The sequence below is a fragment of the Rhododendron vialii genome, chromosome 2a (assembly GCF_030253575.1).
Source record: "Rhododendron vialii isolate Sample 1 chromosome 2a, ASM3025357v1".
Taxonomy (NCBI): Eukaryota; Viridiplantae; Streptophyta; class Magnoliopsida; order Ericales; family Ericaceae; genus Rhododendron; species Rhododendron vialii.
Window position 1 is genome coordinate 41,040,093 of NC_080558.1, and position 23,409 is coordinate 41,063,501.

The 23,409-nt window shown below is 37.8% G+C and overlaps 1 protein-coding gene across 3 annotated transcripts in view; it reads right to left on the reverse strand.

Moving 5' to 3' along the window:
• LOC131317772 (CHD3-type chromatin-remodeling factor PICKLE-like) overlaps positions 1-23,409 on the reverse strand; it is a 37,261-nt gene that overhangs the window by 9,904 nt on the left and 3,948 nt on the right. For all 3 annotated transcript variants that reach the window (XM_058347392.1, XM_058347391.1, XM_058347390.1), the window contains exons 3-24: positions 23,028-23,165; positions 22,785-22,927; positions 22,346-22,507; positions 19,479-19,729; positions 19,273-19,368; positions 18,742-18,878; positions 18,463-18,666; positions 18,259-18,366; positions 12,439-12,489; positions 12,227-12,326; positions 9,471-9,613; positions 9,282-9,385; positions 8,864-9,002; positions 8,587-8,756; positions 7,325-7,391; positions 7,119-7,241; positions 4,154-4,263; positions 3,993-4,074; positions 2,259-2,450; positions 1,178-1,328; positions 980-1,085; positions 766-840 (exon numbers count right to left, since the gene is read on the reverse strand). In XM_058347392.1, the coding sequence (XP_058203375.1) occupies positions 766-840; positions 980-1,085; positions 1,178-1,328; positions 2,259-2,450; positions 3,993-4,074; positions 4,154-4,263; positions 7,119-7,241; positions 7,325-7,391; positions 8,587-8,756; positions 8,864-9,002; positions 9,282-9,385; positions 9,471-9,613; positions 12,227-12,326; positions 12,439-12,489; positions 18,259-18,366; positions 18,463-18,666; positions 18,742-18,878; positions 19,273-19,368; positions 19,479-19,729; positions 22,346-22,507; positions 22,785-22,927; positions 23,028-23,165 (2,852 nt within the window). The remainder of the gene's footprint in view (positions 1-765; positions 841-979; positions 1,086-1,177; positions 1,329-2,258; positions 2,451-3,992; positions 4,075-4,153; positions 4,264-7,118; positions 7,242-7,324; positions 7,392-8,586; positions 8,757-8,863; positions 9,003-9,281; positions 9,386-9,470; positions 9,614-12,226; positions 12,327-12,438; positions 12,490-18,258; positions 18,367-18,462; positions 18,667-18,741; positions 18,879-19,272; positions 19,369-19,478; positions 19,730-22,345; positions 22,508-22,784; positions 22,928-23,027; positions 23,166-23,409) is intronic.

The following is a 23,409-nucleotide window of genomic DNA, read 5'->3' on the forward strand; positions in this document are numbered from 1 at the left end:
AAACAGATATAGTTGATTAAAACAAAAAAGGGGAAAAGAAAAGGCAAGAATAGCAGCACCAAACATCATCTATAACTGCAGTAATAATAAGTTCAAGATTACTCAAACAATAGAACAAAAATTACATTATAATGAGGATTACATATTCATTCCAGACAAATTCTTTAAATTAGTAATTAGTTAGTTTTACAATTTCATGTTTTTTATATAATTATGACATGACGGTTCGATTCCAGTTCGACTGCGGCTGAACCGGTAAACCGTCCACCCAGTCCCTTTTCTAATTCACTAACTGGTTTTCAAAACATTGATCTGATCTATATAGAGCTAATTTCAAAGAGAGACAACAATTTGACCGCAATGAGAGGAACACAACCACATATTTTTCAGCAGTTTCAGAGTGTATTGGAGAATTTATAAGATAGAAAAGAGAAGGCGACACGGTACAGAAACCCTTGGGAGTCTTTAGACAGAAAAAGACAAAATTCTCAGGTTTGACACATGTTCTATATACCAAATTAAGAACAAACCAGTCATGCAGAAGCCCTAAGGATGAAGAAAATTGATCCAAGCAGCTAGGGAAATAACAATGTGAATTGTCTAGCAATCCCAAGCACGACCATTGAAGAAACAACGATTATAAGACATTTGCACATAATTTAATGAGACTGATAAAAAAACTGGAGATACATTTAAGCAACATCGCCATCTCAGCAACCCAATATATAGAAATTCCTATGATCAAGCAAAGATTCGATTGCATACTCTTTAATTTCTTCGTAAGTCTTCTGCTTCATGCGAGGTGTGAACTCTGCCCAGTCATACTGGCCAACCCCAAATCTACCAGACAATATTAATCATCAGAAAATTATACACCATCACCAACAAATATTATGAGGATTAAGTACCCCCTCTTCTGATGACATAATTCATTACCTAAGCTGCTCTGTCTGCAATAAAATAAACATAACAAACTAACCTCATCAAAATTTGCACAAATGCGGCTCTTTGGTTTTGATTAAAACCCAATACTCTAAACGATCTCCCTTCACCTTCCATCAAGGGAAGAGGTTCAGCACTATTCACTGCAAAAAGTGGGGCAGATTAAGTTTTTAACAACCATGATCAAACAATCCAACTGATGCATGATGATAATACTTCGCCGTAAAAAATGTACCCCGGGCTTTCTTTCTATAAGGCCTCCTCCCAGTTGGAAGTCCAGTTGAAGTTGTTTCACCATCAGTTAACTCAGCTTCATAATTATCGTCCTCTCCGTCAGAACTTACATCTTCCAAACCAGCAAGATCATCTTCTTCTACAGATACCATCTGAAAAAATCCAAAAGAGAATATGAGAAACCATCAAGGCTCTGTTTGTTTCAATGGAAAACATTTTATTTTACAATGAAAAACATTTTCCATAAAAAATAATTTTGCGCAGACATTTTGCTATTTTCGTTTCCCAATGGTTGGCTGAATATTATCACCCCCCTTTGGATTTGCAAAAGGGCTAGCTTTTTATTTTGTCATTTGAACATAAGAAGAGACTGAATCAGATCTCACAAATGTCAAATGGTCTCAACTCTTGATACATTGAGTGGCCTCGCACAATTTAACAAAAATGACTTGCCAAGTTTTTAGACGTAAATCCTTTTAACACATATTACGGAAACTATTTCACTTTCGAAATGTTTTACTTACTTTTCGTCCAACCAAACAACAGAGTATAAAAAATACCTTTCAGGAAAAGCTTTGACGTCGAAACAAAGACAGCCTAAAACTCTAACCTGCCCCATGAGCAGTAAGGTGAAGTTTTTGTCATGGATTGTTCTCAGAGATGGTTATATTGGATGAACAGCAATTGGAGCTTTCATGCAGAGTTAGTGACTTTAGGCTCAGAACAAAAATCTCTCACAACAATTATCATTCTACAATCCAATTAAACTTTCAAAGTGAATATGTGGTATCAATGAAGCTCATTACATCATCGTACATCACATATATCACAAGATGAAGCAAAGCCTCATATGTCATGCGCTCTAGAAAGAACAAAACAAGAACTATGAGATAAGGATTGATTAAAAGAGAGGAATGCAATGTTGATTAATTAACTAACCAAAATCCAGAAAAAGTAACATTGAGCAAGCGATACTTTATAGAAGATAAGCCCTCGGCCCCTTAGTAAAACAGTATAATAATACTGGAAGCAAACTGAATTTATTACTCCTTAATGTTTCTATCAAAATGACATAACGTTACCTGTTTACGGCTTCTCTTTCCCTTGCCCATAGCATTGAACTCCTCAACTTTATTAACTTCATATTTGTCTTTTAACAAGTCTTCCCAGTAGTTGGCTCTTTCTGAGTAGGTAGTGGTATTTTCAATTGATGCCTTTCGTGCTTGCTCCTCTGCTGCTGCTTGCACTTCATCGATGTACTCAAAATTTGCTACCTAAAGCAAATTTGTTACTTCCGAAAGAAATAAAATGAAGCAATAAAATATCTCAATAGGACAAGCCAGATAACCAATGGTAATGGTTAACAAGATATAAAGGCTCTTCTTAACAATTTGGTTAAGGTATAAAAATGATTATTGGCTAGAGGAAACCATCAAAATGCACGAGGAAAAGAGGGGATCATATACTTGAATAACAATATTCTTGATAACATAACTTCACGAAAGTGTTCAAGTTCCTAGTTATGCTGGGTGTGGAGGTTTGCAGATTCGTCATTGAGAGGGATAAATAAACTACTGTTGGGAAGACCATATGTAAACCTGTTCAAGGAACACAATACATGTACTTGTTCCATGTCACATGTGACGAAATATTGATCAAGTATCAATGGACTGGGAAAGTTTCCCAGCATAAGGCAAGGAATCCTCTGACATGGTAGCAAATGCAAAGGACATTTGACACTAGGTAAAGGTCACAACCCAGGTGGGTGGCCAGATAAAATCCTCTGATGAGGTAGCAAAGGCGAGGAACTTTGGCCATAGCTAAAGGTCACAGGCCTTAAGGTGGAACATGTGGGATGCTTCTGATTAAACAGACTGGTCCTGCCAGTTGAATATTATAAATAGAAAAGTGACAAAGAAGAACAATGGAAAGGCCAAAGTAGTTAATCACGAAAAGTCGGGGAAAAAAAGAGGATTGGTCTAGTGTACAAGCTTATATAGAGAAACTACATGTACACATTGTCATTACATACAAATTACAGTACTTCAAAATCTGTGACAATGATTCATAGAAGATGGAGTGTAAGAAAATGGAACAAAAGATCACATCATAAACTTCTTGTTACAACAAGCACTTAGAATAAGCAAATATTTCTTAGCTGGTGCATATTTCACCCTAAACTCAAAGCATCCCCTGGATACTTGACCAACGCGGAGCTGCAGACCATGCTTTGAATTTTAAAAATCTCAAGTTCAAGTACTTCGGCAAATTTTGGAAAGCATCAGAAACATGTCAAAGCATATCTAATAAACACCATGTTGGAGAGCATCTCCAACCTGGCTTGGCTCCTCTATATCATGCAACATAGATTTACACAACAAGGTAAGCTACATGTGGAACGTTCATGTGCACGTTACTAGAAATGAGCGGGAACTACTAGCCAATGTTACATGGAATCAGGTACGGTGTCGGATGCGTGACTGTGTGTTAGATTCATGCAATTTTAATTTCAAGGACACATGGGTACACAAAAGTAACTAATAATTCTCAGATATTTCTTTCATTGCTGGAGTAAATGATGTTTAGAAGATGCAAAAAGGCATTTCTGGCGAAATATAGGAGTTTGATGCATATTTCATTGTAACGCAAATTGCAAAACATGCTTGCTAGGTGAATGTCAAACCATACAATGTGCATGAATCCCATACCATATACGAGTGACGAGTGTCTGAATGACGGGTATTTTGTGCATTTAGAAGAACCGATGTAACATAACTTCTAGCCATACAAAGAAACAAGGAAGAACAGTAACAAACCTTAAAAGCCTTCAAGAATCCATCTTCTTCTGCATCATCCAAATTAGCCTCTTCATCTCCAACCTGTTCACGATCAAGTAACCTAACAAAAGATACAGTGATATATGTGGTTATTTATCTCGATATCTCAAATGATATACATTAGCATAGGAAACAGATACCTATTGATGGCTGCATCATCATAATGAATCTGCCGAGATTTTCCCGCTTCATCATTCTCATCAGCAAATAGTTCCTTTGAGCCATACCTGATGATGTCATCTAATTCTTCCTAAATTCAGAGGGCATAAGGTCATCAGCCATCAATTTTGAGGAACCAAAAACTAGCCATGATTCAAAACTATTTATTTGTTAATGCACGATTTGACACAGCATAACTTGTATTAAATCTTCTGTGTATTACAAATACAAAAACTGTATGTAAAAGAAAGCAGAAAACAAATTACGGCAGCCCTGAGATACCAGATACACTCTAGTAGAAAGCATCTCTAAGTCTTCATAGTTTATTGTTCTGTGCCACCCCTCATACTTTACAAAGTTCCACTCATCAGCCAACATATTAAAAAAGCAGGTGCCACCACAAGAAAAATTACACATATGGTAACATTCAGCTTTGATAAGGCACGAACTCCACTAGTAAAATCATCTAGTCTGCAAAGACAACCCATGTCGAAGGATCGACCTAAATGGAAGGCATCCTAAACTCGATACATTGGGCAGCGTCAATAGTAAATCCATTATTACAAGCACTGAAATAAAGGAAAAACAGACACCAAATACCAAACGATATACAAATCACTCAAAGCCAATATCAAATGATTTAATCCACATTGAATGCACAAAATAACAGAAACAACAGTAAATAAGCATATCAGTAAGGATAGTCTTCATTTCGCAGCAATTACTCTTGGCTGCCAGCCCGCCTCTCCAAACATAGAACAATGCTGAATTGGTGATCCTTGAGCAGCTCAAAGAGTTTATTGCATGATCCACCCTTCCTTTACTAACCACTCATCTTCTAAGTATCCACATTTAAACTCCGAAAATTATGTCTTTCATCGTTGCCACCACATTCTAGCCTAGACTCCAAGTCATCACAGTAGATTATTACTCATATTTCATGGCTAAACTTTAAGACATATTTGCCTAGAACATAATAGTTGTTAGTTAAAACAAGGAAACTGATGATCATGCTACAGAGTTCGGGTTCCACCATGGTCAAAACTTCCGTTCTGGAATCTGCCCCCAAAGGCTGAGGATATATGCCAAAGAAAACAGAAGGAGAAAGGAGAGAAGAAGCACAAAAATACAGTGATGCATCTCAATCCCAAAGAGAAGTGAATCGGAAGTCCAAAAAAGGAAGGGAAGAAACGCTATTGTAGACTAATTTGAATGGAGAAACACTATGTGTCTGCCTAGCAGATGAACTACCTATTCGACCGTTCTTTTTTCCTTTCATTGTTATACTTGGTAGTTGGTTGCAGGAAAAATTAAAGTGGTAAAACGGACAAAAAGCAGGAAGAAATGAGGGAAAAAAGAAGGGAAGATTGTGAGAGAGGAAAGGGTGCAATTCTAAGAATTATTTCAATTAGTTTGGATGGGAACAAATACAACGTAACATATCCACACATAACTACACATAACATAAAAATAAAAAATAAAAACAAGTTCATGTTGAACCTTGAGATTTTGTTCACATTTTACCCTTCCTTTTTCTTCTTTGTTCAAGCTTTCTTCTGAAGTTAAACATCGAAGTTATGTGGTTAATATCGGAAACTCAGAAATGGGCAAAATTAAATAGGGCTACACCTATTTTATTTTGCTGATCATACTTCAATTGTAAAATATCCCTCTGCCCCTTTGATCTGTGTTAAAATAATACCAGCAGTTTTTGAATCTTTAAGGTTAAATCTAGTACAGAATTGGGGATAACCTGGGTAAAAAACTGTGTCAAGTGCTCACAACTGCATAAGGATGGTACGGGTGGCAGTGGAAATGATCGTGGAGTGATGTTGAACGAGTGAGAGCACCTTGAAACACGAAAAAAGAAAAAAACAAGAGAGAGAGAGCTGTAACCTGCATTGTTACCCTGAGCACTTGACACAAGTTATTTACCCGTGTTACCCCCATTAAGATTGCACATCGTAATTCGTTACCCGCATAAGATTATTTATCATGTTACCCTCCACCGAGATTTAAAAGTTGTTCATATTATTGTGAAGCATATCAGGGGGTAGAAGCCACAGAAATATAGTTTAAAATTGTCATCTGAAATAGCAGAGTAGAATAGGTGCAGCCCTGTTCAAATGTAGTCCACTTTTAGGTTCCCAGTATTATGCTTATCACTTTCAAGTTTCAAGTTTAACTTCAGAAGAATGCTTGAACAAAGAAGAAAAATCTCACAGTTCGAATAAAGAAAAACTTGTACTTTCAATGGGGACAAAATCCCAGTTCTATCATTGTGAACCTATTGAGAAGAAGTGTTCTAACAGACAGCATTTGCATCCCAGACAACCAAATTTCGCCATGCGGGAGTAAATTCGATAGAGGCAGCAGATTTCTCACTGGTACTTTGGAGTTTTGCATGAGAAACTGTTGGCTAAGAGAAATTTTATGCCAAAATTGATAATCAGTGCTCAGGTTCAGCTCAAGATGCAATTCCAAAGTATGACAATGTAGTCAACACAGCTCAGGATGCATAGTGATTTATCTGGTCTTCCTCTAGTGCTCCTTTTACTAGTTTTAAGATTAGTAGGCTAAATCTCCATGTATAAAACTATAAATCACAAATGGAAGGATTTCTAAGAGAAGCTTAACGCACTGATGGAAGCATTTACAACGATTCTACAAATATGCAAGGATCAGAGACATAATAGAATCATTGCACTTCAATATGTACATGCTTACAATACACATTGCATCCCTCAAAAAGTGTTGGAAGGATTTGAAAAGAATGATGCAAAAGGACAGTGAAACGGGAGTGTATCCAAACAGGACAGAAATGCAGACAAGATGACCAATAACAGAAATAAGAATGTTGTTTGGGATGACTAAATAAACTCCGATAAATATTTTGCTTCGAATCAAGAATTGATATTAGTACTGAACAGGATAAAAAATGTATACCTGGTTGATGTTTTGTGCTTTCAGCCTCCCAACAACCAGATGCTCTAAAACCATTTTCTTCTTTGTCATCTGCATCATTCTTTCTTCAATGGTTCCTCTAGTTATGAGCCTAAAAATCATTACCTGCAAAATTTACAGAAACTATGACAACCATCAACACCCTCATCAAGGCACACCCCAGTACATTTCCAATAGTTCACTTTCACCTTATTTGTTTGCCCAAGTCGATGAGCTCTAGCCATTGCTTGCAAATCAGCATGGGGATTCCAATCACTGCACGAGACATAATCAAGCAATATAATAGGCACAATGCTAAACAGCAAAGTATTATACAGCAAAATGAAGGATGAATCAAAACTAAAGGTATTTTTCCTCGTAACCAAACCTACATTCGTCATTTTCTTTCACTAAAGATCACCCATTGAAGGTAGTTTTCAAGCGACTTCCCCGACCAGACTTGATAATATGTGAAGTAATATTACCAAGTCCCTGCCTTCATCAAAGAGCAGGAGTGCTAATCCACCAAATAATGTTCGAATTTCTACCCAATGCCACCAAAGCAACTGCATAAAATCCTCCAGTCTATTTTTCTTTTGTGAAAGTAATCCTCCCACCTATTTGCCAGTAAAACTAGTGGGAAGGGACATGAAACATTAAGCCAGTAAGTATTCTGATTAAAGCTTGACCTATTGCTTCAAAATTAAGTATATCTTCTTGATTGGGCTCATACGTAAGGGATAAAAGGTCCTTGAAGTTCTCCATTCGGTTGTTGCTTCAATGGTGTAAACCAAATCGAAGCAGCACAAAAGTTACAGGACCAAGTTATATGACTAGCTGCCAATAGACAAAAGCCAGCTTAAACAACCGCATTGAAGTTTCTTCATCATAAATGTACTCGCTCATGAACTAAGCACTTGGACCACAGTGATAAAAGATTTCAAGGCTGTAAACCAAATAGAGAAACGCTCACTGCTACTTCAAATGGGAAGTTGGGAACCAGAAGGGATGAAAATGAAATCATCTTCTCAGGTCTCAGCTATAAAAAAATATCTTATGACATTCCAGAAGTCATCCATATATCCTTTCGATATATGATTCCATAAGACTAACTAGTCATGCAGGCCCCTATTCCTAACCCGTCCATACCCAAAACCTGGCCTAATGATGTAACTAATACTACCTCAGTCCCACCATGTTAGCCACTTTATGATGTTCAACTTTTAAAGGAGATGTGCATTTAATGCACTCAACTCTTTGTGAAAAAGGTATTGATTTCCAGCAAATGAAAAAAAAAATTAAGCATATTGAATTTTCAAAATGGAGATCCATTATGTGAAATTTGAAATTGGACAGGTGGAAACAAAAAGGGACAGAGGAAGTGCATAACTACCACTTTATTCGATGAGCAAAGGAAGGGCGAAGGGAGCAACTGAAAAGAAAAATCAAATTCAGGAAACTTATTCTTTACCTGTCATATATAATAACGGTATCAGCTGTTGCTAGGTTTATTCCCAAACCACCAGCTCTAGTAGATAGCAAAAAACAAAATCTGGACGAATTCTTGGCATTAAATCGGTCTATGCGAATTTGTCTTTCAGCCCCACCAACTTTTCCATCAATCCTTTCGTATTGCCATTTCTAACAAGTAAAAATCATTAGGATGAAAGTTTCCATTTATAGCAAAGTCTCAATAAGCAATGAAAAAGAATCCAAGACGATATATAAAACTTGGTTAAGATCCGTACTTTGTACCGACAGTAATCTTCCAGCAAGTCCAGCATATGCTGAAACTGAGAGTATATGAGAACTCTATGCCCCTGCTCCCTAAGCTTCACCATCATTTTGTCCAGCAGATTCAACTTCCCAGCAGATTCCAGTAGTTGTCTGTGGAATTTTAGACACAAATAAGAGCAGAGGTCACAAAACAAGATAAACATAGGAATATAACTCAAATGGGTATTCTCTCAATGTAGGTGCAAATCAAATTATAATTTTAGTTAAAAAGGAACCAATGACAAATCCAAGTCAAGCTACGGAGGCAATTTCTTTTCTTTACATGAGATAAAACATGTAAACATAGTTCCTGCCAACGGAATCAAACCACCATGCTCCTGCATATAGAACAGAACTGATATGATTAAAATAAGAAATGCATAGGATTACTTGAAGGATTCATTTGGGTCCTCAATCTCTGGTTCTACTCCTTCTAGCATATAAGGGTGACAACAGAGCTTGCGCAGTTCCATAACCACATTGATAAGGGAAATCTGGTTTCAGTATATCCAACGATAGTTAAATGTCAGGCAAAATAATATGAAAATAATTCTATCTCATTACACCCTGCAATCTCACCTGAGCACCACCTTTTCGAGTAAGTATCTCATAGTTGCGAGTCAAAATAGCCTTGTAGTATTCTTTTTGCTTACTACTCAAATCCACACGTAAAATAAGCTCTTTTTTAGGTGGTAGCTCCTTCATGACATCTTTCTTCACTCCTGCAATTTCATCAACCCCAGTATAAGATCCTGATTTCAGCAAAATATTACCAATTTTGAAGTACCGTATTGAAAGAAAATATACGAAACGACTAAGGTGGTCTGGTAGCTTCGTTCAAGCCTAAGGCTGTCTGCGATTCAACGGTTGCAAGATTTCTTTTGCAACTAGCAGAATGAAAGAGTCAGTATTTGTTGAAATGGGCAAGACTCGCTCTCATTAAGAGTACTTTCTCGAGCTTGCCCATGTACTTTATGTCGGTCTTTACTATCCCAGTTCAGTGGCAAAAAATTTTGAAAGCTGCAAAGATATCTCCTTTGGGGCAGTTCGGGGGAGATGTTCAAGTATCATCTTGTAGCTTGGGATAAAGTTTGTTCCTCTATCAGGGAAGGGGGTGTAGGGGTGAGGAGGCTGACAATATTCAACCAAGGTTTACTGGGGAAGTGGTTATGGAGATTTGCGTGCGAAAGAGATAGGTGGAAGGAAAGCGGTGGGTGCTAAGCATGGGGAAGGTTGGGGTGAGTGGTCCTCGCATGAGGTTTCTTTGTCGCATGGGGTGGGCTTTGGAAGAGTATCAGGAAAGGGTGAGGTGAGTTCTCTAGGCACACTAGTATGACGGTGGGGACAAGGGGTGAAATTTTGGGAGCTTGAATGGTGTGGTGGTGAGAGGTTGATGAATTCTTTGACTCAGTTTGCAGTGGATAGGGATCCGACAGCATAGGATTATCTCAAAACGGATGGGGACACAATGATGTGGGATATTTCTCTTTATAGGGAGGTGCATTATTGGGAGTTGGATGAGCTTTTGGCCCTTTTTGGGAAAATTCTACGATATGCGGGGCTTGACGGTGGGCGAGGATTCTTTGCTGTGGATTTTGGTGGCCAATGGCTCTTTCCAAGTGAAATCTTTTTACCACATCTTGGTTGAAGGTACTAACATATGCTTTTTGTGGAAGGCCATTTGGTGCACTCGTACTCCAACCAAGTTTGCTTTCTTCGACATGGTGTGCTGCTAAGGAAAGGATACTTACCATAGATAACCTCATTCAACGCAAAAAGGTTATTGTTAATTGGTGTTTCATGTGCTTCAGAGATGGAGAATCAGTGGCACTTGTTTATTCATTGTCTGGTTGCAAGGGAGCTTTGGGCTACAATGCTTGCATGGTGGAATATGTCGTGGATTTTTCCATGTTAGGTGGTAGATCTGATTCAAGCATGGTTTAGGGCTAGAGTGGGTAGAGACGGAAGCTCTAGATTTTGATCCTGCTTTGCTCGATGTGGCTTACTTGGAGACAACAGAGCAGTAGATATTTCGATAGGGTGGAGAGACCTAATGTCTAGGCATAAGAGTCGTTTCCTTTCCAGTTACATAGTTGGGAGTCGAGGGTATGCAATCATACCCTTGATGTGTAATGGAGTTAGTAGTGTAAAGGATTGTTTTCCCTAACTGGCTTGGGATTCCACACTGGTTTGGGATTCTTCATGTATCCCTTTTGTCCTTGGCATTCTTTTGCACATGGGTGGCATCCCCTTGATTCCATTTTTATAGAACCTACTCATTATCGAAAGATGAAAATGTCAAAGCATCTCAGAACGTAGGAAAATGTCAATGTTCAATACACCTTATCGTTCTTGAAAAAAACTGAGTATATCAGTATGTATGGCAGAAGATTGATATGTTTGGGCAGGTTTCAGTACGGGTCGGTGGAAACATTGGAATTCAGGAATTCCACTAATGACTCGTTTTGGTTACCTACGAAACAGAGTTGTCTGTTTCAGAGAAACGAGCCGATATTTATTCCTTGCTGAGGGATTGGCGACAAGTCAACTCAATAGGGGCTAATCTGAATATAGAAGTACATGAACACGGTACAACAAGAGTAAGTGAAACAATTTCCTTTTTACTATGCTTTAGACGTGAAGACAAATAAACAGAACTATTATCAGATAGAACAAGACAGCCCAAAACTAACACCATGACTGTCTTCCACATCTGGGGCAAAACTCAGCTGAAGAAAAAACATAGTAGAACATGTTTCGCTGCTGAAGGCATCAGCACCTTATCGTGTTATGATTGACAAATAATAGAGATGTTCGGATAATACATTTCTTTGTTTCATTCAAGTCAGGACACGAAACTAGTGGTTCTAACTTCAAACACATTTTACTGAAATTTCGGCTGTCTATTCCAACCAACCATTGCTAAATCGTACGCCGTGAACAAGAAAAATGAAAAAACATCTTCAACATTGCTTCCCCTAACTCATAACTTAAAGTTCCATTAAAATTGGTGTGCCAGTTTTAAACAGGCTTCTTTACCCTAAGACAAGTGTAAGCTTAATGATTTTACAAAACAGTTTAACATAACAGCTATACAGCTCAATCCAAGTTCATGCCATCTCCCTTGGGAGGATTTCTCAAACCCCTCACATACTTTCTTAGACGTTAACATCATACTTCCTTTGTTGTCAAAGAGGAAAGAAGCGGATCCTTTCCCCTAATTTCAAGTGAAAGATTAACTACCAAGGATTCAAAGGTGAGAACAAAATTTTGTCAAGCTAAAATATAAAACCATAGTCGAAAAAGGAAAAAAAAAGAGAGTTTAAGAGATATACTTCTAAGCAGATGGGGCGCCAACATCTTGTGAAGCCTTGATATCTGCTCCTCTTGATTAATATCCTTGAACTCCTCCTGGAATTCCTCTAAACTACCAAACTGAAAATATAACTTTAAATTAAACCAATGCTGCATTTTAAACTTATATGCTGAATCTGGAAACCCATTCATCCAAGTAGCATTTGCTTATACAAACTCCATTGAGACTGACCTTCCCAGCATCAAGGAAGTGCATGAGCATGAAAAGTTCATCCAGATTGTTCTGAAACACATCAACAGAGGGGTCACATAAAACTCAAACTGTATTATAGCAAGTTTATAAAACTTGGCTACAATTAAAGAGCTAATAGAAAAGCTATTCATTAAATAAATGATCATTTGCCTATAGGCCGGCCATATATATCCCTTGACATTTTGCCACCAATGTTTACCTCGGGCCAAATATAGCGTCACTTAATATAAACTTCAAACATTAGCATGAAAGATACAGCTCAAGCCACGCCGACATTACCACTCGAATATCCTGGCCCCGCTCCAGACTAAGGCCATTCGAGGATATTTGAAAAATGTGTGGGTAGGGAATTTAAAAGTGAGTTCAATAGCCATCTGATTACTCATCGTTTGGCAACTAAGAAATGCAACTATCGACTCTGACTAAACTAGCAATATCATAATACTTATGTGTCAGAAAGGAAATGTATACCACCTTAGTACCGTACTGATACTTAGCCAGTAACATATAGATATATCGAGCAAACACTCATTAAATTCAAATTCAAAAAGGGATATAATGGATGACTAACAAAAATGAGTAAAAGCAAGATAAGAGGAGGGACACAATGTTGAACAATCTTAAAGAGACAAATCCAAACTGCAGCTTATCAGGGTCAAACACCAACATTAATCACGGGAACTTGAGAAGCATTCCTTGTATTAAGGCCCGAACTAGGTTGCTTACACAATATGGATTAGGGCATAATTGACCTTCTACATTGCAGGGTGGCTAATGACTTGTGGAGTTTGGTCCTAGTTTGCCTTGAGATACATTGGGTCTTCCATAAGGATGTGGTGGGGCTCCTGTTTGGGTGGTGCGGAAGGTGGATTGGTGGATAAATATGAAATTTGTGGTCATTAAGTCCTTTGTTTTGAATGCGTTTGGTTAGGAGATGCTACCAGGAGTCAAGAAACATTCACATTGTTGAGTTCTTGTGTCCCACTTTATATAGTTGGTCAAGACCCATTTCCACCTAGTTTGAGATAAATACGTTACTTTATGGATTCCTTGCATTGATGGTATGTGATAGGCCTTCTTAGCTTTTAGGGTTTATTGCTTTTGACTCGTCGTACGGTTTATTTCGGTTTATTTTCTCTTCTGCATAGCAGTTGCACACTACTATCATTGGCTTGCATCACCTTTGATGTTGAATTGTACAAACTCAGAATCTAAAAATTTGAGAGAAATCCCATTTGAAAATTACTATGTTAACTACAACGATTGACAATTTGATTGTTTGTTGTCACAGCAAGTCCTAACATCCCTACAACATCAGTATTTTTTTTTTCTCTTCAATAGATTGCTAAACTCATCCAATGCAAACAAAAAAAAGATTTGGATATGGCAAGGCAAAATGTTAACCGGACAGCCAAAACATGGAGGTAGACACGACAGACTACATAGATGCTAACCAAGCATTTAACAATTCTGGAAAAATCAAAATACGACAAGTTCGTAAGAATTAGTACTTCATGCATTATAACATTAACTACTTGATTTTGTATACTAAACTCACAAAGTTACAATTGCATTATAACATACTAAAACAGTAAACCATTTTTGCACTCTAAAACTATAGAAGCAGTGTGGACAAAACAGGCAATCAAGCAGATTTAGAATTTCTAGAACTAAAATCTAGAAATATATGGCTCGTCATTTGACGGAAAGTTAATGAAACCATAGGAATATAGTTGGCAGAATGCAGTGGGTTAGGAGACAACAATGGACAAGTAAGGACACATATATATTATAATTTAGAGTACAACAGCTAAATTAGCCTTATAAATGCCCACACAATAATGTGGCAAGGAACTTGCAAGGATGACGAAATGGAACTTCCTAAGCATGAGAAAGTGGGGCACAAGGCAGTTATGACAGATATTAGCAATTGAACTTCATGAAGAATTTCTCTGCATAACATCATCGAAATTAAAACTTCAAAAGAAAATGAAGTTGTATTGCTACAAATGCAGTTACCATAACAGAATCCCCACCAATCAAAATGAGATATTTACAAATGCAAAAGAAAACAATAACAACCAACTCAGGGAATTGCTACAAATGCCATTCCCGCATCTGTTTGCACCACATGGAAAACACTAGAACATTTTCCAATCAACAATGGGGCTATGAACCGATACATTACAGGAGATACATTACAGGAGATTCGGTTGATTAGCACATGATTTCCATTCTCACCGGAATAGCTGAGTGTAACGGTACCGGAGAGCCCAAAAACCAATGTGTAGAGGCCGATATCTATTAGAGAGCATAGTATTTTCCTTTTCATCGACATGGATTATGAAAACATGCTAAAAGTTTGACGAGATGAAAAAACATCAGTTCATCCTAGATCGGTAATATGAACACACCAAATGTAAACCAAAAGAGCATAAAAAGTGGCCTACCTTGCACAACAGGTATCTCTTGGTATAGAAGATTCAAACTATTTTTGGGAATAAATGATAATGAAAGTGAGAAAAAATCAAGGGGAAGAAGATAGAGAAACTAATGGATGATGAAGAGAAGAATACGGAGTGAGATCTAGGAAAATTTCAACAGTAAGGGCCCAAAAATTGCTCCCTAAGACTTTATTAGAGCAGAGAACATGAAGGAAAAAGAATATAAATGAACCAATATAAACAAGAAGCAAGTAAGCTCTCTTTTGAAGGTAAATACCAATGATGTTCCCGTTTTAGTGAGAACACACTTTGGCCAGAATGATGATCTACACTTAAATGATAAATCAATACCAATATTCATGCACCAATGAGAATAATGCAATCCAACATTATTACCCACATATCTCCGTCTCTACGAATTTAGAACTTCCCAAACACAGATTATGCAACAATTTTCCAAGGCTCCTCTTCATTAACTTACCAAAACATAGAAATTTACATGCCATAAATAACCGGCTACACATTGGGCAGAGTGAATCCTAAGTGTGTACAGATTCTACAGAACAACGTTTGGTCATACCGAAAATTCGCCACAGTTGAGCATCAATGTTTCCAACCTGAACAATTAGACAAGGATGCTGGATAGGATGCATGCTGTGATCCAACCTTTAGTATTTCAAAAACAAAATGGATCCTACTAGTTTTTTTAGATATCCATGAGCTGACTAACCTTTCTCGGACTGATAAATTAATCATCTCTAGAGGAAATATAGGATCAGTAATGTATTCGCCAATGGCGAAGCTAAGATTTCAAGAATGGAACAAATTAGTTTCTTTGGTATAGACCAGCACAATTAATGATACGTAGAGATCACAAGATTCTAAAAGCTGTCCAAATAAGTCCTTGCTAATTACAACTCATATACTTACCACAGAGTACTGGACTTAGAAGCGTTAAGTGCGCTGGACCCAGAAGACAGAAGCGCTACTCTCTCTATCTCACATGGTGTGGGACCTACACATACATGGGGACCTACACATACATGGGGCCCACGTCATGTGAGAGGGCGTTACAATCCATTGCATTGAAGGTCTCTCTCTCTCTCTCTCTACGAGAAAGCAATAAACAAGGAGAGAAACGCTACTCTCTCTCTATGTATTCACACACGCACACAAAAATATGTCTATATAGCTGCTCAAAAAAAAAACTAATATGTCTATATATGTATATAACGTAACTAGTATGAAAACAATGAATAAGAAGAGAGTTCCCAATGTTTCTCTTTTTATCCTTCGTTCCAGTTTCAATTAAACCTCTTTGCTTTCCTTTAAACTCTATTCTTCTATAGTCATTCAAATTACAAGAAAAACTATCAGGCAGGATTCAGGAGACTATGCAGACTGACATATGTAAAACCACATGAATTGTACACATCACCATCTCAGCAGCTTTTTGGAGCTCATTTGGGTCAATCTTCAGGCAATTCCAGGTCAGCATCCCTGATTGTGTCATAAGATTACAGCAGCACCTTTGCATTCAATTGGTTTGGTTTGTTAGTTTTATGTCGGCACATACGAAGGTTGAGAGTTGCATTGTAGAGTTCATCCAATACGCTCAATACTTGTGAAGTAAAGGATTATTTGATTGGAAAAATCAGCTTATGGACAATTTGATATATTATCTGAGTTGAAAGCTTGTGGACTACTAGCTCAAATACATAACGATCATTGAGCCAAGCATTACCACTAATTTGACTAAAGGGGCCTTAATTAAAATTCCCTGATCAAGCTAAGATAAAATCATAAAGGTCCCGACACATTGATCTTAGATGAGATTTCTAGAGAATAGAAGACCCACAGGACCAAGGAAAATTTCCTTGAGGTGGTAGTTCTATTGTCAATCCCAATTGTCACAGTCAGAATTATTCCCCTGGTCAATCTCCCTCAACATTTGGCTTGAATCAATCCTGCTTTCTTCCTCATATTACCTCCTTGGAAATATGCTTTCTTCCCAAAAGACATAAATAAACCTAAGATTCAAGAACTTCAAACTCTATGCCGAGAAGAAGGGCGTCAATAAGGAAACCATGAAGAGGAGCCCAGATAACCTTTTTGTCTTTTGTTTTCAAATAACAATCTATGTATACTACTGGGTTAGCGCATCTTAGGAATCACCTATTAAGAAATTACAATAATTCACCTACGGAAAACCAAGAAAGAGAACAACAAATTACCTCTAAGGATAGAAACAGTGTACTTACTTCCCATTAAGGATGATCAGTTTTTAATTACCTCCAAGGCTCCAAGTATAACCTTATGATAAAATTACCCCTTTACCTTTCAAATACTATTAAAATTCACTAAATTCACTAAACCCTATGAAAGTGCCTGAACCCTAGGGTACCCTACCCTACAGTAGGGTATATCCTACGGTGCACTTTCCTATTATAGGGCTTTAGTGGTGTTAAGTGTGATTTGAAGTGTTATGGATCCTTTGTTTACCTCTCTCCACATGCAAGTTGGGGATCGCACGTGCGGGAGAATGTTGGAATTTGTCTCACATTGGTTAATTATCTCCTCCAAAACTAGTATATGGGCCTGGGCAACCACTCCACTCTTTGCCAATTGGTTCGGAGTTGGATGCTTTAACATAGTATCAGAGCTAGAGTTTCGAAAAATTTGTTCCCCTTGTTTGTTCTATAAGTGCATTGTTGTTTATTGTGATCCAAATGTTATGGATCCTTTGTTTACCTCTCCACGTGCGAGTCAGGAGTCGCACGTGTGGGAGAATGTTGGGATTTGTCCCACATCGGTTAATTATTTCCTCCAAAACTAGTATATGAGCCTGGGCAGCCTCTCCACTCTTTGCCAATTGATTTGGAGTTGGATGCTTTAACAAGTGGTTTAGGCACTTTCATAGAGTTAGGGTTTTAGGCACTTTCATAGGGTACCCTAGGGTTTAGGTTTTGGCATTTTAGGTTACGCACTTTCGTATGGTTTTAGGGTGCACTTTCCTATTATAGGGTTTTAGTGGTTTAGACACTTTTATAAGGGCAACTTTGAGAAAATACTCCAAAAATCCTTGACGGTGCATTTTCGTTTTTTTCTGGAGTGTGCGGGTAGAGGGGGTCCAAAACAGGAGCTACACGTAAAAACCTCGAACGAGAAGGCATCTTTAGTTCATGGACAAATTGCAGGGAAAAAACCAAGGAATTCACATAGACTGCAACCAAGCATTCACATGTTCCTCATCATATAAAAAATAAAAAATAAAAAGGCATTCGCATGTTCCTGGAAGGCATTCATAGAATTTTTAACAGTACCCACCAACATACCACTAGAGTTGATGACAAACCTGAAGAGGCGTTCCAGTCAAAAGGACACGGTGTTTACTGGAGTACTGCTTCAATGAAGAAAACAACTTTGAATCCTTATTCTTGAGACGATGACCTTCGTCAACAATCTACATAGATTTGTCAACATGGTTTAGCCAAGCAAGAAACATACTCTAAATTAGCCAAGTAATTAGCCAAGTACTCAACAGGATAAGGAATCAAACCATGCATTCCCACTGTATCGGTTTCAATGCTGTTGTGTCTAAGTTAACAACTTCATATGATGTTAGGAGGACATCAAACTTTATTCTATCTTGCTTGCTTTCACCAACACTTTGACCATTCTTCTTTTTCATCTTCCTTTTGGGAAAGTAAAATTCATGTTCTCTAATAACGGCTCGAGCTTGGGCAGAGCCAACGTACATGACCTGTGACATGCAACTTTATCCAGGTAATGATGCCAACTGATAGTTATTGGAAGGTTAAAAAAAGCGTGTACATACAACATTCATTTGAGGTGCCCATAATGCAAATTCGCGTTCCCAGTTACGCAGTGTTGAGAGTGGCGCTACTACTATATGTGGACACAGACTATCTTCAAAAAGAGATGCCAAAAAAGCAATGCTCTGTATTGTTTTGCCTGCATTCAAAGGTAAACCAATGGTTACATTCATTTATCTACATCACATCCACATGTTGATGACAAGTATTCATCCTACTTGGTCATACGCATGGGCCCTGAAATCATATGTATTTTGTAGAAACTACAATTCTAGTTATTTCACTTAAAGACATAAGATTAACAAACTCATCTTTACTGATTCCGGCTATGATAATAAATGTAGTTGGAATAAGCGCGTTAAAAGTTGCGGACACTTTCTAGGTAACTGATAGTGACAGTAACAGTGACAACTACTAAAGCTTGAAACTGGTGAATATAGAAATATATAAACGAAACTAAACAATCAATTTGAAGAAAGGGACTCCAAGAAGAAAAGGAAAGGGAGAACAAAAGAGAACAGTATAGAACCCACCTAGGCCCATTTCATCTGCAAGTATCACATGTGTTTGTTTGGACCAAGAGAAGCGTAGGAAGTTCAGCCCTTCAAGCTGATATGGATGGAGTGAACCTTCACTTACATCAAAATGCAATTTAATAGAATGATTGGTCAAATCAAAACAGAAATTACAGACAACCATGCACAATCAAAGAAAGCTTGTATCATACTGAATGATGTACCTCCAGAAAGAAATCCAGGACTGTGTTCAAACTGTTGAAATTCTTTCTGTTTCTTTTTTGATTCTGTGGCATCACGAGTGTTGCTCTTCTGCTTACTTGAAGATTGTTTTCTACGCCTAGACTGGATTTTGTAAAATCTTTCAATTTCTTGTTGAAATGAAGATATATCAGACTCAAATTCCCAGTAACATTCATCATAGGAAAGCTCCTTCCATTTAACAAGATACTCCTTCTCGTCGTCATCTCCTCCCCTGCAAAAAATCATGAAAGTTGTTAAATGTCTCAAGCCCACACACTTGTGTTATGGAAACAAGAATTATTATGACAAAAAAAACAGAGCAAAGAATACATCAACAGAGAATACATCAACAGAATCAATTGTTTTTAACAAAGTTCAGTAGAATGTGAAAATAACTTGTGGCGCCCTACCTCGCCTAATAGCAACGAAATGAAATCTCAAACTGATTTTTCCAACACCACCTAGGGTTTCACTCCAATTCTAGAACCGCCCTATTTCCATATTCATTCGCAAACCAACTCAATTATCTACTTACCAGCTAATTTCGGGCTAGCATAGCTATTTTAGTTGTATTCGATCCATCAAGTGATTCCTACTCCTTATGCATGTATGCATTACTGAAATCCACAAGTTTAGTATGTTTAACTAACTTTTGGGCACAGAAAATGAAGTACAAGAACAAAAAATGAAATTAAGAAATTGGTTTCAATGGCACTATTCAAAGCCAATGTTAATCCATTTAGTACGCATAAAGCATCCAACTCGAAACCAATTGGCAATGAGTGGAGAGGCCGCCCAAGCTCATTTACTAGTTTTGGAGGAGATAATTAACAAATGTGGGACAATTTCCAACACTCACCCGCACGTGCGACCTCTGATTCGCACGTGGAAAGGTCAACAAATGATCTAGAACAACACGGATCACAACGAAACAAAGTGCAACTATGGCACAAACAAAGGGGAAAAGCCTACAAAAACCTAGCTCTAATACCATGTTAAAGCATCCAACTCAAAACCAATTGGCAATGAGTAGAAAGGCCGCCCGGGCTCATATACTAGTTTTGAAGGAGATAATTAACAGATGTGGGACAATTTCCAACAATGCGCTTTAAAGACAAAACCACATACGGTATACCTGGAGAAAAATAGTGCGGTAAGGGAAACAAATGGTTCCAATGCCACTACTGGCACATCGAATAATGTTAGCCAGTTATTACACGATTTGTGGGACCTGCCTAATCTCCAAATGGCAATGTTCTAAAAGTCGACCTAGGCTGCCTAGGTGGTGGCCCAACACCGAGATTAGGCAGCCCACTAGTTAGCGCCTAGGCGCTAGGTGCCCCTTTTCCGCTCGACTAGTGCCTACCGTTTTTTAGAACGTTACCAAATAGGAATGTCAAGGGTACATGTTCAGGTGTTATGGACTGATATGGGGGAAATTATCGGTGTACAACCCCCGTAATATTGCTTCTGGTGCCGCAATCACCACAGAATCCAGCAGAAGAATGTGAAGACATGACGGGAGGCGCTTTTCAGCACACTTAGGTCAATTTCTGTCTACGCAGATAGATAGATGTAACTGTGGTTAATTATATATTTATTTTGGCACTTGAATGACCATTTTTACGGCAAAAATGTTCATTTAAACCCTACAACGAGGTAACTATATAAAACCATAAGTTGGGTGCCAAAACGGCATTTAAAAGGAACAAAAAAGAAACCAATATAGTCTAATTGTGCAGCAAAGTTACATTTGTGTGCAGTTAAGTCATATTAGCCACTATAACTGCACCCAAGTCGAGGAAACGCATGAAGAATGAGAATCCAAGTCGTATCAACAAAATTAAGTACAATAATAGCCAATGTCCCTAGAGCCTTTCAGGGGTGGTAAATGTAACCATAAATTGCATTGATGTGATGATTTTGTCTCAGGCAAGAAGTTAGTAAATGAATCTCATCTTTCCTTCTTTTTTGTATTAATTAATTCATATACAGATACAGAGTTCTATATCCATATATATCTTGGCAGAAACTAGTTGTGACTATTCCAGACAGAAAGGTTTGGCTCTCGGCTCGTTGTTTATCTCATTGCTATTAACAAGCATGCATGAACTTATCCTTGCATGTTCCTCCATGGGTCAACCTGGATACATGCTATTGGGCTAATTCTTGGAGACTCGATGATGGATATGCTCACATGTGGCAGCCTTTTGCTGCTTAATCCAGATAAGAGAGAGTCCATGCTTCCCAGCCATCCTTCAACAATAACCATAGAAGACGCAAGAGAAGCCTGGGTGTGCAACGATAACTTGGTGTATCTATTATAAGACCATTAATTAAAACATGTCTATGGTCAACTAATTGTCAGGCTCCGGGAATAGTCAAAGCCATACCCAATCGATATATTTAGGAAACAATTTAAAAGATAAATAGAGAAAAGCCGGCGATCAGAATCGAACCTATGACCAAAATTTGGGGGAAGTCTATTGCAAAAATATTTAATGGTCGCATTTACTGTCCATCCAAGATCATTCAATTGCATTTGTCATTTTAGACAAGTTTAACCTTACAACACTATCTTCGGTCTTCACTCCAATTTACCCAAATCTCCATTCGAAGGAAAGAAAAACAGAGCGCAAATCAATGAAAGAACTGATGGCTCTCCTCAAGCTAATTCATTCACATGAGAAAGCTCAAAGTTACAAATACATTTCACAAAAGAGTTTAAATTCAGAAGACATCATTGAACTCAAATTGAATTGCCGGGAAGGTGATAATATATCATTCAGACTGCTAGAGTGGAGGACCATTTATACAAGTTTATGAATGTAGGTTGAGATGGTTTAACCTGCAAGCAAGAATCCGGTCAACAGTAGTCCATTCAGGACGAATAGCCACAAATTCATCTTCGGAGTTATTAATTGATGACATTTGACGATGGAAGTTGTTTACTTTAGTCCTCAACCGAGGAAGTGCCTTGTAAGCTTTAACAAACTCTTTCTCCGACACCCTGAGATTCAGTAAATGAAAGACAATATTACAGTATTGCCAAAAAAAAGTTCAACGCATAGAGGGGAAGCATTCCATTACTATTCAAAAAACAAAAAAAATATCAGACACAGATATACTATCCCACAAAAAGACAACTAGAATCATTCCCAGTAGCTCACATGTTAGCAAACTGTATAGCAGAACATTCTTCAATAGCAGAAATCAAATAAGTCCCGATAAACAAGCTCCTTTATGACACAAAAATAATCAAAGGCAATAATGAATCACAGAACTACCATGTGCAGTGAAGATAAGATAGTCCTTTCCACTTGACAAGGTATTGCTTCATAAATATTTGCTTAGAGGCATCACTATCATCAGCAGCAGTAGGGCGCATTTCACAGTCTAAGATCTTTTCAATATCATTTAGAGGGCAAGCCTGCAGAGATAACAGATTTCCATCCTTTTATAGCATCAGTGCATTACAATGGCATAAAATCTAACAAAACTAGCAGCATCAAAGCATCAGGGAACCATACACATTCAGGGCACCTCCAGTTGCTAGGAAGTGGAGCTTTCAATGGTGGAACCAAACACCGAGGATGATAGGCATATGTACATGTTTCACAGCCCAAAAGATTTCCACTTCCGCCGCATGTTTGACATAAATCATCTTTCTACATGCAAAATAAACAACAGAATGAAGAAAATTAAAATATAAAGGACTGCATAGTTTCTACACTCGTAAAAGTATATAAATGTAAGAGATTACAACATAAAGATGTCATATAAATGAAGCAAACGAAACTGAAGCATGTCAAGTGAATCATATCACATGATGTCCCAAAATGTTCCTAATATAGCACCAGTAATCCCAGGATAGAACCTCGCAGGAGTTTATAGTCTTTAGCCTACTTATTC